At 40.4% G+C, this 13,300-nt stretch overlaps 1 protein-coding gene across 7 annotated transcripts in view; it reads left to right on the top strand.

Annotated features, from left to right (window-relative positions):
* ABCA6 (ATP binding cassette subfamily A member 6) overlaps positions 1-13,300 on the top strand; it is a 63,114-nt gene that overhangs the window by 14,938 nt on the left and 34,876 nt on the right. For all 7 annotated transcript variants that reach the window (XM_070774195.1, XM_019981666.2, XM_019981665.2 and 4 more), the window contains 8 exons: positions 1,350-1,491; positions 2,499-2,684; positions 2,963-3,110; positions 4,515-4,683; positions 7,089-7,147; positions 10,350-10,460; positions 10,860-11,035; positions 11,329-11,448. In XM_070774195.1, the coding sequence (XP_070630296.1) occupies positions 1,350-1,491; positions 2,499-2,684; positions 2,963-3,110; positions 4,515-4,683; positions 7,089-7,147; positions 10,350-10,460; positions 10,860-11,035; positions 11,329-11,448 (1,111 nt within the window). The remainder of the gene's footprint in view (positions 1-1,349; positions 1,492-2,498; positions 2,685-2,962; positions 3,111-4,514; positions 4,684-7,088; positions 7,148-10,349; positions 10,461-10,859; positions 11,036-11,328; positions 11,449-13,300) is intronic.

Here is a 13,300-nt window from a genome sequence, read left to right on the forward strand (position 1 = left end):
TTCCCTTCTCCAGGCGATCTTCCAGACCCAGGGATCGAACCCGTGTCTCCTGCATTCCCGGGGGATTCTTTACCCCAGAACCACCTGGGAAGCCCACCATAATCTGCATCTGTTTTCAGAAAGAAATGCTGAACAGGAGCAGCAAGCATGCACTGGGCTCAGTGTAGTTATGAGATTCCAACTTTCTACGGGAGGGAAGGCAGGGCTCTTGCTGGCTGCAGTCCTCAGGAGTGACCACATCATCGGTTGGCCTCTGGTACATCCACAGTCACTGATGGATCAGCAGCTGTTGCTTCCTTCCAATTTTATAACGAGGACACTTTGGTAATAAATAACAAAGATGAAAACACAAAATGCTTATCTCTTGGAATTCAGCAATTTGACCTGAAAGAAAAATTGTGTGCACTTTCCCTAAAAAAAGGCAAATGCAAAAATATTCTTAGCAACGTTGCATTAGAAAGAAGGTCTGGAAACAACCTAGGTGGACATGGAGAGGAGAACACTGAGTTGTATTCACACAGTGAAATATTACGCAGCAGCGTATGACAGCTACATGTTGTGCATAAAGGCAAGTTGCAGAAGAACACAGGCAAGGTGGCGCTCCTGACGCATGTTCATGTCAGTCGTGCAGTGTGAACACCGAGTCAGTGTGTAGCATGCACCAGCACGGCCATGGCAGTATTTTAGTTTGTTGTTATTCAGTCACTAAGTTGCGTCTGACTCTTTTCCATTCTACGGACCGCAGCACACCAGGCTTCTCTGTCCTTCACTCTCTCCGGGAATTTGCTCAAACTCATGTCCATTGATGCCGATGTCAGTGATGCCATGCAATTTTCTCATCCTCTGTCACCCCTCTCCTCCTGCCCGCAATCTTTCCCAGCATCAGGGTGGCTTCCAGTGAGTCCTCTCTTTGCATCAGGTGGCCAAAGTATTGGAGCTTCAGCTTCGGCCTCAGTCCTTCCAATAAATATTCAGGACTGATTTTTTTTAGCATGGACTGGTTGGAACTCCTTGCTGTCCAAGGGACTCTCAAGAGTCTTTGCGAACTCCACAGTTCAAAAGCATCAATTCTTCAGCACTCAGTCTTCTTTATGGTTCCACTCTCACATCCATATGTGACTGCTGGAAAAACCATAGCTTTGGCTATACAGACCTTTGTTGGAAAAGTGATGCCCCTGTTCTTTAATAGTCTGTCTAGGTTTGTCATAGCTTTTCTTCCAAGGAGCAAGGATCTGTTAATAGGTGGCAGGTACAAAGGTAGCCATTGTGTTATTCTTTAAGTATTTTTGTATGTTTTAAATATTTCATAATGAAGTTAAAACAACTGAAATATTGTTTGTCTTTTTTAGGCTCTCCTGGGGTTTAATCTATGCTGCCTTCATCTTTGTCACTTCCATAATCATCACAGTGATCATAACATCTACTGAAATTATCATCCTGACGGGCTTCACGGTCATATTTACTCTCTTTTTCTTGTATGGCTTATCCTTGGTAAGTTCGTACGTTTGCTACCACGGTCTCTGCTTCCGGTCTTGGTTACATGTAACAGAAATAATGTCTGAGCAGGCTCCTGTAGCCCCTTCCTTCACATTGTGTGTGTGTGTGTGTGTGTGTGTGTGTGTGTGTGTGTGTGTGTGTATGTGTTTGCTTGAGAAGTCTTTATGAGTATGAGAAAATGATGAGACCTAAATAAAATTGAAACTCTTTTTTTTGCATAAAGGTCTGAATTAATGAAAGGATGCATCAGAAAGAAAGAAAATTGTTTTGACTAAAAAATACCTAAGATCTTTATAGATTGATAAGAATGTTCTTAAGGGCTGGACCCATCTTTTTTTTCCCCAAAGGTTCCCTGTCAGATGGCAGCTTTTCACATCTCATCTCATCTTGTAACACCCACCCTGGTCTGACTGCCCATGTCACCCTCTCTTCCTTCTCTGAACAGGCTCCTCTGACTTCTCCCACCTTCCAGGGGGTTTTCTGCAAAACACAGTAGACACTCTTTGGTAACATATTAATTTAATTTCTTTCCCTCTTTCCAAGGCTGCAGTTTTATCCTTTTCTCAGCTCTTCCTGCAGGCTTTCCAAGTAGATAAATGGTTAAGAACCCGCCTGCCAGTGCAGGAGACATAGGTTTCATCCCTGGGTCGGAAAGATCCCTTGGAGGAGGGCATGGTAACCCACTCCAGTGTTCTTGCCTGGAGAATCCCATGGACAGAGGAACCTGGTCAGCCAAAGTCCATGGGGTCTCAAAGAGTTGGAAGAGGACTTGGCGACTATACAGCAACAACAGCTCCTCCTGCAGCCTTTCAAGCCCAGCATTTAAGTAGGCAAATAAAGATTCTCCTTACAAGGAAGTTGAGAGAAGGATTGAGCACAATTATCCCTTACTGTTGCTCATCACTGTGTCAGTGATAAATATTTATGTTATGGTACAAAGGTCCTTTTTTGAGGTGGGACCACTGACCGTCAGTCTGTGTAGAGTCTCGGCTCTCTTTCAGATCGCTTTGGCATTCCTGATGACCGTGCTGCTAAAGAAAACCATCCTCACCAGTTTGGTTGTGTTTCTCCTCACCCTCTTCTGGGGGGGTGTGGGACTCAGTGCGTTTTACCAACAACTTCCTTCACCTTTGAAGTGGATTTTCAGTATCTGTAGCCCCTTTGCCTTCAGTGCTGGAATAAACCAGGTGAGATCAGAGTTAATTCTAACCTTGTCATCATTTCTAAGAACCTAGAAAAGACTGTCTTGAAAAACAATTACAACTTAAATTCCTATTATTAAAACATTATATTTTTAAAAATCAGTGTTCCTTTCTGATATTGCTTTGATTGCTGTAAAATAGAAAGTTCCCCTAAGCACTTCATTATGAGGGCTTCTTAGAAAAACTGCTTAATGAAGTGGTAGTTCTTGCTGCTACACTGAATTATTTTTAAGTATTTATTATTACTTTTGTTTGAATCTTAGATTATCCACCTGGATTATACTATGAATGGTGTCATTTTTCCTGACGCTTCTGGAGACTCATATATAATGATAGCTACTTTTTCCATATTGACTTTCGATGCCCTTTTATACTTGGCGTTGGCGTTATACTTTGACAAAATCCTACCCTGTAAGTAATTACGGTTTTTTCCTGACCTCTGCTGGTACTGATAACATTGAAGATGTTTTTCTTAAAGTTATATATTTTAAGAAATAAGGAATGACAAGTATTTCCCATAAAAGACTGAATGATTTCTTTTTCTCTGCTTCATAGCTTTAATGGTCTAAAGGAATTGCTACCTAAAAATAATTATTCTTCTGAATGTGATATAGTGATACACATTATAAACATACAATGATGATCATCTAATTATATTTCAATTAAATATATTTAACTATTATAATTATACTTTAATTGTAATTATAATGTAATTGTATTATAATTATGTTATAATAATTATATTTTATATTTTAAATATTATGCTTATATTTTAAATAATGTTGCATTTTTTAAAGATCACTGAAAGTGTTTTCAAAGAATGATATTGAGGATTTGTATCAGGACAGGTGGGAATAAATTAGTTCTTAAGATGGTTTTGGTTAGCTTAGGGACATTGCATAGTGAAAGTGCCTCCTAACCTTTGTCATATATCGCTCGTATTTCCAGAAGTGATCCCCTGGAGGAGGGTATGGCACCCCACTCCAGTATGCTTGCCTGGAAAATCCCATGGATGGAGGAACCTGGCAGGCTACAGTCCATGGGATCACAAAAAGTCAGACACAACTGAGTTACTTCACTTTATTACCCCGTTAGATTTTCTTTATCTTGAAAACAACTTAAAATTTCACATAAGTCTAGAATTCCTACGCACATACCAGAATCAGGGTGCTTTTTTCCCTTGCATGATCCTATATATATATGTTATTTTGTATTTTTCTTCCACTTTGACTGGATTTAAATTTGTTCTATATATTCCTGTGTATTTATTTGTATGTATGTCTGTCTCTTTATCACTTCTGGTTAACATCTGAAGACTCTTAGTAACAAATGCTGTTCCATTTTTTTAAATCTAGGGAATGACCATAGGTTCATCCTAAACAAATTAATTTCTCCATGTACTTTTTATTGATGTACCATATAGATTTCAGTATTTTGCTCAATCATACTGTTGAGTCACACGATTTCTTAAGTTCACAAACATATTGAAAATTATTTTTATGTGCCATGTTAAGGCTTTTCCCACTCAATATGGGATTTAATCATTATTCTAAACACATTTTAGAAAGCAATTTATTCAAGTCTTTAATTTATACCTTATCAAGGGTTATATTGTTTACCTTTCATAACAATATGTCATTTCTTTTTAATTTTCATTGTTTCCTTCACTCTCAAGACTTCTTCTCGATAATAGGGAGTTAGAAAGCAATATTTGTGATGCTTAAAAGTCCAAGAAATTATGCACTGTTCTAAGGAAGGCTTATGTGCTCACTGTTTGCATGGTACTGAACACATGTTTTACCACTTCTTAACTAGATGGAAACGAGTCCCATTATTCGCCATTGTTTTTCCTGAACTCGTCACCTTGCTTCCAACACCGGAGGACTGGTAGTCACGTCACCTGGAAAGACGTGGACCCTGAACCTGCCGCCGATGAATACTGTGAGCCCGTAGCCCCAGAACTCCACGGGAGAGAAGCCATCAGGTAGTCACACACGTACTGATAACGTGGGCACGAGGCAATGTGCTTATTGACAAAGTTTATTTAAGTATAGCTGGCTTATAGTGTCCTGTGGATTTCTGCCGCACAGTCAGGTGGCTCGGCTACGTATTCTGTTCCACGGTGGCGTATCACAGGATGCTGAATGGAGTTCCCTGCTCTGCATAGCAGGGCCCTGCCGCTTATCCTCCTGTTTGTAATAGTTTGCTTCTGCTAACCCCAAACTCCTGGTCCTCCCCACCCCTCCTCCTTGGTAGCCACGTCTGTTTCTGTTTGTGAGTCTGTTCCTGTTTCGCGGGTTTGCTCATCTGCGTCCTATTTGAGATTCCACACGTGAGTGATGCCGCATGCTGTCTGTCTTTCTCTTCCTGCCTGACTGCACTTGATCGTCTCGAGCTGCATGCCTGTTGCTGCCACGGCAGTTGTTCATCCTCTCTTATGGGCGAGTGACACTCCGTGTGTGCATGCACCGCAGCCTCTCCATCCGCTCGTCCGTCAGTGGACACGAGGCTGTTTCCGTGGCTCGCCTGCTGTTAACAGTGCTGCTGTGAACGCTGGGGTGCGTGCATCCTTTTGGATTAGAGTTTTCTCTGGATATATGCCCAGGAATGGGATTACTGGATCATAAGGCAACTCTATTTTTAGTTTATTGAGGAATATTGCATACTGTTTAGGGCTTCCCTGGTGGCTCAGACGGTAAAGAGTCTGCCTGCAATGCGGGAGACCTGGGTTCATTCAGTCCCTGGGTCGGGGAGATCCCCTGGAGAAGGAAATGGCACCCACTCCAGTACTCTGCCTGGAGAATCCTATGGACAGAGGTGCCTGGTGGGCTGCAGTCCCTGCGGTCACAGAGTCCGACAAGCTGAGTGACTCCACTTTCACTTTCCATACTCTTTTCCATAGTGGCTAAAATAAATGGAATATTAACCAGTGGCAGCGGGGTGAACCTGAAGCAAAATACTGAAGAACAGATTCGTAAATGTCACTTTGAACTCCTCCTCTGTCATCACCTACAGTGTCTCGTGCGATAGGGAAAGTCCCATTTGCTCAGCACCGTGCAATGTCGCCGCTTCACCCTCTGTCTAGGCTCCCCCAGATTCTGTCTGTCCGCCCCGGCCTCTGAGTTTTTGCTGGTCTTAGGGTCTCTGAATCTTTTCCTCTGTACTTTTGACTGGCTTCTAGTGTCTAATGGAAGAAGTAAGAAGTAAGAAATTTGGAATCAGCATGTCTGCTCCAAACACTGGTTTGTCATCTTGAAATCCGAAATCAACCAGCCTTTCTCAAGTGGAAGTTTATGTATTAAAATAAAATACTGAGGTCCCACGCCCATGGGGTCCCACTATACCCAGAAAGGCAGAAATAAAGTATCCTCTTGGATTTAGCAGCTTTGACGCCTTTTTTTTAAATCTCCAGACTCTCTGCTCCAACCTGCCCACCACCAGCGTTCCTGGTTGATAAATGTCCTTACCTTTATTCTCATTCAGGGACAGAAGGGAGGGTGAAGTTTCCCTTTGAACTCGAAGATGCATTGTATGTGGTCTTATGTGGTCCTGACATTGCTCATCTGTCTGAGCTTGATTCTTGCTTTGCCCTGTATCTGTTTCCTTTGAAATTTTAGTGTGTGTTCAGACTTGGTGATCACTGATCTAGAGGTGTGTGTGTGTGTGTGTGTGTATTTGATGAAGCGATCCCAGGTGACACAGTGCTAAAGAATCTGCCTGCCAATGCAGGCGATAAAAGGGACACGGGTTTGATCTCTGGGTCAGGAAGGTCCTGTGGAGGAGGAAATGGCAAACCACCCAGTATTCTTCCCTGGAGAATTACATGGGCAGAGGAGCCTGGTGGGCTACGTACATGGACCTGCAAAGATGGGACATGACTGAGCACACACACACACACACACACACACACACACACATTTATGTGGCTGCACTGGGTCTTGGTTGTGGCATGCAGGATCTTTCTGACCTTCTTTGATATACGTGGGATCTATTGTTGTGGCATGTGAAGCTTTAGCTGTGGCTGTGGGATCTGGTTTGCTGACCAGGGATCAAACCCAGGCTCCCTGCACTGGGAACCTGGAGTCTTAGCCACTGGATCACCAGTGCACGCTCAGTCGCTAAGTCGCATCTGACTCTTTGCGGTCCCGTGGACTGTAGCCCACCAGGCTCCTCTCTCACCCTAATTGTAACTTTCTAAAGCGGCTCTTTAATTTTCCCCCTCAGGGGAAGCGTTTAGTCTGAAATAAGTCTTGGTCTTTCTGAGTAGATTGTTATGTCCTCTCTTTTCACATGAAGCTGGCTGCCTCCCTATAATTCAAGTTATTCATGATCTGTACAAGTTTTACTTTTCTATTGGCTACCTAAGCACCGATTATTTTTTCATTTCAGAATCAGAAATGTTAAAAAAGTATATAAAGAAAAAACTGGAAAAGTGGAAGTATTGAAAGGTAAAGAAAAACTTTCATTGTTTCATTGACTTCTTAAAAAAATGGAAAAAGTTCAGTGTAAAAAATTACAGATTATACGTAAGCAAAACAGAAAAAAGTACCAACAGCCTACCTCCACTACCTGGAAATTCACCATGATTAAGAACTGGATGTAAAACCCTGCCAGATGTCTCATGGATCCACTTATCTACGAAAATGGAGGCATGCAAAGAAAAATGACTTTGCTGTTAGCGATATTTCATTGTATTTGCACTGTAAGGAAAGAATGTCTAGACTTAAGACGGATACGTTTTTACTAGTCAAGGAATACACGAGCTCGCACGTACTGGCAAGACCAACATAAGGCCAAGAACACCTTTGTTGTTGCTGTCGTTTAGCTGCTAAGCTGTGTCTGACTCTTTGTGACCCCACGACCTGGAGGCCACCAGGCTCCTCTCTCCAAGGAATTTCCCAGGCAGGACTACTGCAGTGGGTTGCCATTGCCTTCTCCAGGGCATCTTCCCGACTCGGGATTGAACCTGGGTCTCCTGCATTGCAGGCAGATTCTTTACCACTGAGCCACAAGTCAGTATCCAGCAATAACCATAGTTTATGATTTCTAGGGAACTGACATATTTGAAACTGAGTATTCTCACAAATATATTTTTCTGTGATGAACGTTTAAGCAGGCATCAAAGTTAGTGGTGACATTTCATAGAGGATAACTTGCTGTTATGGATAATTATTTTTAGGAGGAATATATTTTTAGAAGAGACAGCAGCCTTAACAGCTAAAAAAGGGAGAGCCGTCAACCCTCCCAAGGTTGCGAGTTCTCAGTCCACTTTGCTTATGTTACATTTATTTTCTAACAAATGCAGATCCCTTAGCTCAATTTTACTTTTTCCTTTGAGAGTATGTCTTCCCTTTGAAAATATAATGTACTTGTGTAAACATGTTGGGCTTTTTCCTAGTTGATGAAAACTGTTGTTATTATTCACATTCCCTTCTGCATCTTTTAAAAATGTCTCCTTATAGTATGCATTTAAGATGGATAAATGGAAAGACTCCGACATGTATTTCTTCCTGACAGTTGAAGTTTATTTTTATCTGATACCATCTAGACCTGTGGTTTCTTTTTTAAATTATAGCCAAAGACACGTTAAAGTACTTTTAAATATCTCATTTCAATTTTCAGAGCCCAGTATGAACCACTTTTTCCCTCATCAATATGTCTAAATAGTTCCAACTTCTGCAAGGATTTGTTCTATTTTTAAAAGTAGCAGAACCTTAAAAAATGTTAAAGCATCAAACATCAATAGGTGTAAAAGTATATGAAACAACCCATTGGAGTTGCTCTTCGGGAAGTAAAGATGGTAGCTGTCCCTCTTGTCTTTTTCCCCCCGAGGCAGCTGGTTCACGCGGCCACTGGGAACGCCTTTGAAAACATGCCCTTGAAATAACTTGTCTGTAGTGAAGGACAGCGAGGCCTGGCGTGCTGCAGTTCATGGGGTCGCAAAGAGTCAGGCACGGCTTAGCGACTGAAGAACAGCAACAGTCTATAGAGTTAAACAGCATTCCATTCTATGGATGCCATGACTTACTGAACTCACACACTCGTGTATGAAATTCAGTTGTTTTCAGTTTCTACACTGTCATAAAAACACTTTCGTGAACATCCTTGCTCAGTCTTTGTAAAGATTGCTAATAACTTCCTGAATAAAAATGTCTAGAAACAGGATTATTCAATTGGGTCCATATTTTTAAGATTCTTGGTTCAAGTACCTAATCATTTCCTTCCAAGATTATAAAAATTCATACTCCCAGAAGCAGTTATTAACAACAGAAATAATAGTAGGAACAAACACTCAAGGTTTACTGAGCGCCTAGCATGCTGAGAACAATGCTCAGTGACACACCTGGAGTTTTTCTTTTAGCCCGTGAGATCCCGACTTCTCTTCCACTTTACATCTGAGGAGACTGAGGCTTCCGTTTCTTTTTTCAGATCGTTTGTGTAATTAGCGTCACCTTTATCCTTGAAAACACTGACCTTTCCCCTTTAAAAACAACAAGCGTAAGATGTGTTAGTGTGCTTCTTTAGTTTTCTCAATATTGTTTATGAATTAACTCATATTTTTGATAGATTCAAAAGCTTGTTTCATTGATTTTAATTTCTTATGTTGACTTTGGTCCATTTCAGGTTTCTTTCTGATTCTATTGGTCAGTGTATTCTAGACCAACAATATATTATTTTATTTATTACATTTTCTCCACTGGTAAAACTAATATTTTAATTATTATGGTTCTCAAGTATATTTTAATATCTTGCAGCCAAGACTGATCTCTTACTATTCTGTCGATTTTCCTAATCATTTGAGTTTATTCTTCCAATGACCTTTAGAATCTTTTAGTCAAATTGCAAGTGAGGGTTTAATGGATTTGATTACAACAGGAAGAATTTTCTCCTATAATTATTTTTACTAGTATATTTAATAGGTGAGTAAGTTGTCCTTATAAAGTTTTGTCTATCATCTAGATAGATGAACTGAAATTTCAGTCCAGTCATTAAATTCAATATTATTAGAAAGTAGGTCACTAAACTTTAATTGAAAGAACTTGATCATTTAGACACAATATTTTATAAGATTCTTAAGAATTTCATCTTGCTCTGTTCAACACCTTTCTGTAATGAAGTTTGGATTTCACATGGTGGTAAAGCAAATAAAGAAAAAATAATATCTCAAAGAATTTTTAGCTAAATGATTTTTCTATTGACATGAAAACACAATACTTTTAACGAAAGAATAGAAAAATGGAGTTAAGGTGAAATACAGATTTTTGGTGAATGTGTTTTAAAAGATAATTAATGCCATGAAAAAGGTTTATGATTAAATATTTGAAAAGGCAGCCTAGAAAAAAATAGAGTACAAAGTTTATAAATATATTTACATATTCATATGTGCAAATATACACATGATGCAAATGTATTATAATGTGGCTATTGGGAATTATGGTTGATTTTTGTCTTGAGTGATTGTATTTATTCTCAAATATTCTACAGTAAAGATGTTATTTTAGCAACCAGGAAAATACTGAATATTATGTATTTTAAACTGTTGAAATGCTTCAAATACACAGTTAACATAAAGTGTCTTGTTCTGTTTTTAGAAACAGCCCTATCTATTGCCCTCTTATTTATAACGCTGATGTTTTGTTCTGAAAATAGGCTTGTCCTTTGACATCTATGAAGGTCAGATCACGGCAGTCCTGGGTCACAGTGGGGCTGGCAAATCGGCGTTGCTGCGCATCCTTAGTGGGTCGTCTGTTCCAACAGCAGGTGGGCAGACGATGCTTCCCAAAGGCGCCCGCCTGAGCGCAGAATGAGGCCTTGTGTGCCTTTTTTGTTTTCAGGTTGTAATTTAACCGCCTTAGAGGAAGTGATGTTCGTTTATCTAAAGCTGTTTACCAGAACTACATGATTTTATATATATTTTCGATTTCCGAAATTTTCATGAAAATCCTGATCTTCATTTCTGTGTGATATTTCAGGGGAGATATTGTGTATACACTATTCTCAACGTCTGTTTATGCTGAGAGTAGTTAATGGTTGTTAATAAATTATAAAATCATCATTTTAGATACTTCTGAGTATATGCCAATATTTTCCTAAATAAGATCTACAGACATTAATAAAATGTATTATCTCACCAATGTTAAATTATTTTTAACTTCTTAGGATCAGTTACCATCTATAATAAAAATCTCTCCGAAATGCAAGACTTGGAGGAAATCCGGAAGATAACTGGTGTTTGTCCTCAATTCAATGTTCAGTTTGACACGCTCACTGTAAAGGAGAACCTCAGGCTGTTTGCAAAAATAAAAGGAATTCAGCCAAAGGACGTGGAGCAGGAGGTACACGGGTGTGCTCAGAGTCTCTGAACTGCCGGACATTTGCCAAGCTAAGTCAGTGGTTTACTGCTCGCTTAGAAGTGAAGTGCAGGCAGTGAGGTCCTTTAATATATATTTTATATACATATATATATATGGGCTTCCCTGGTGGCTCAGCTGGTAAAGAATACACATGCAGTGTGGGAGACCTGGGTTTGATCCCCAGATTAGGAAGAAGCCCTGGAGAAGGGAATGGCTACCGATTCCATATAATATGAATCATCTTGGATTTCAAGTTTTGTATATTTCTTGTCTAGGTACAAAGAGTTTTACTGGAATTGGACATACAGAACATTCAGGATAATCTTGCTACACTTTTAAGTGAAGGTCAAAAAAGAAAGCTGACCATTGGGATTGCCCTTTTAGGAGATCCTCAAGTAAGTGAGATTATACGTGAGGAGGATTGCAGAGTGAGCGTCAGGACAAGGTCCAGCTCGTGTGTGTGTGTGTGTGTGTGTGTGTGTGTGTGTGTGTGTGTAATAAAAACATTTTACTGTATACACAGATGATTCCTCCCCCTCCTCCTTCTTCCTCTTCTTTCTCTCATCCTTCTTGAAACATAACTGACCTACAACACTACGTGACGTCCAGGTGCCCGGCGCAGTGATATAATATCCCTGTGCATGACACAATGACCACCGCGATAAATCTAGCCGTCTGCCATCGCGCAAAGTAACTGAAAGAGTATTGACTCTATGCCCATGCAGCACGTTTGACAGGGCTCATTTACTTTGTAACTGGAAGTTGCTGCCTCTGAATCTTCCTCGCCTGTCTCACTCATCCTGCCACCCCGCTCCCTTCTGGCAACCACGTGTTTCTTCTCTCCACCTGTGAGTTTGTTTCTGTTTTGCTCTGTTTGCTCGTTTGCTTTAATTTTTAGATTCCGCATGTAAATGAGATCATGCAGCATTTGTCTTCTCTCTCTGACTTCTTCTGCTTAGTGTAATACCCTCTAGGTCTGTCCCTCTTGTCACAGATACAAGCGTTCATTCTGTGTTTGGCTGAGTAATATTCCACTATATATATATACACATGTATATATGCCACATCTTCTTTATCCGTTCACCTATCGACGGACATTTAGGTGGTTTCCATATCTTGGCTACTATAAAAAACACTGCAGTGAATATAAGGATACATGTGTCTTTCTGAATTACTGTTTTGGGTTTTTTGTGTTTTTTTCTGGAAAAATACAGAAGTAAAATTTCTGGATTGTACGGTAGTTCTATTTTTAATTTCAGCTTTTGAGGAAACCCCACAGTGTTCTCCACAGTGACTGCACCAATGGACATTCCCAGCAACAGTGCACAAGTGTCCTGTTTTCCCCACGTCCTTACCAATATTTGTTATTCACTGTCTTTTGGATAATAGCCATTCAGACAGGTGTGAGTGATATCTCATTGTGGTTCTGATGTTCACTCATTTCCCTGATGGTTAGTGATGTTGAGTAGCTCATGTGTCTGTTGGCTATAAATATGTCTTCTTTGAAAAATGTCTGTTCAGATCCCTTGACCATTTTGTAATCAGTTTTTTTTTTTTTATAGAATCATGTGAGTCCTTTGTATATTTTGGATGTTAATTCCTTATTGGTCAAATCATTTGCGAGTATCTTCTCCCACGTGGTAGGCAGCCTTTTGGGTTTTTTGTTAGTTTCCTTCCCCCTGCAAAAACGTTTTATTTTGTTTTTATAGTTATTTCAGTTATCTATTTTATTTTAGAATTTATTCTTATTTATTTTTTAATTTTTTGGCCACACCACATGGCCTGTGAGAGCTTGCTTCCCAACCAGGGATCAAACCTGTGTCCCCTGCATTGGAAATGCGGAGTCTTAACCGCTGGACTGCCAGGGAAGTCCCTGCAAAAGCTTTTGAGCTTGATGCAGTCCCACTCATTTACTTCTGCCTTTGCTTCCCTTGGCTGAGGAGGCGTATCCAAAAAAGTACTACTAAGACCAATGTCAAAGCGTGAAGCTCTTCTTTCACCCCTGAAAGTGATCGAGTTTTCATTATAATGTATCCAGAGAGAGCACACTACGTGTAACCATGCTGCTGCTGCGAAGTCGCTTCAGTCGTGTCCGACTCTGTGCGACCCCATAGAGGGCAGCCCACCGGGCTCCCCCGTCCCTGGGATTCTCCAGGCAAGAACAGTGGAGTGGGTTGCCATTTCCTTCTCCAATGCGTGAAAGGGAAAAGAGTGTTAGTACATTGGATACAAGCCTTGGGCAGTCAT

This window comes from Bos indicus, chromosome 19 (assembly GCF_029378745.1).
Source record: "Bos indicus isolate NIAB-ARS_2022 breed Sahiwal x Tharparkar chromosome 19, NIAB-ARS_B.indTharparkar_mat_pri_1.0, whole genome shotgun sequence".
In the NCBI taxonomy this organism is placed as follows: Eukaryota; Metazoa; Chordata; class Mammalia; order Artiodactyla; family Bovidae; genus Bos; species Bos indicus.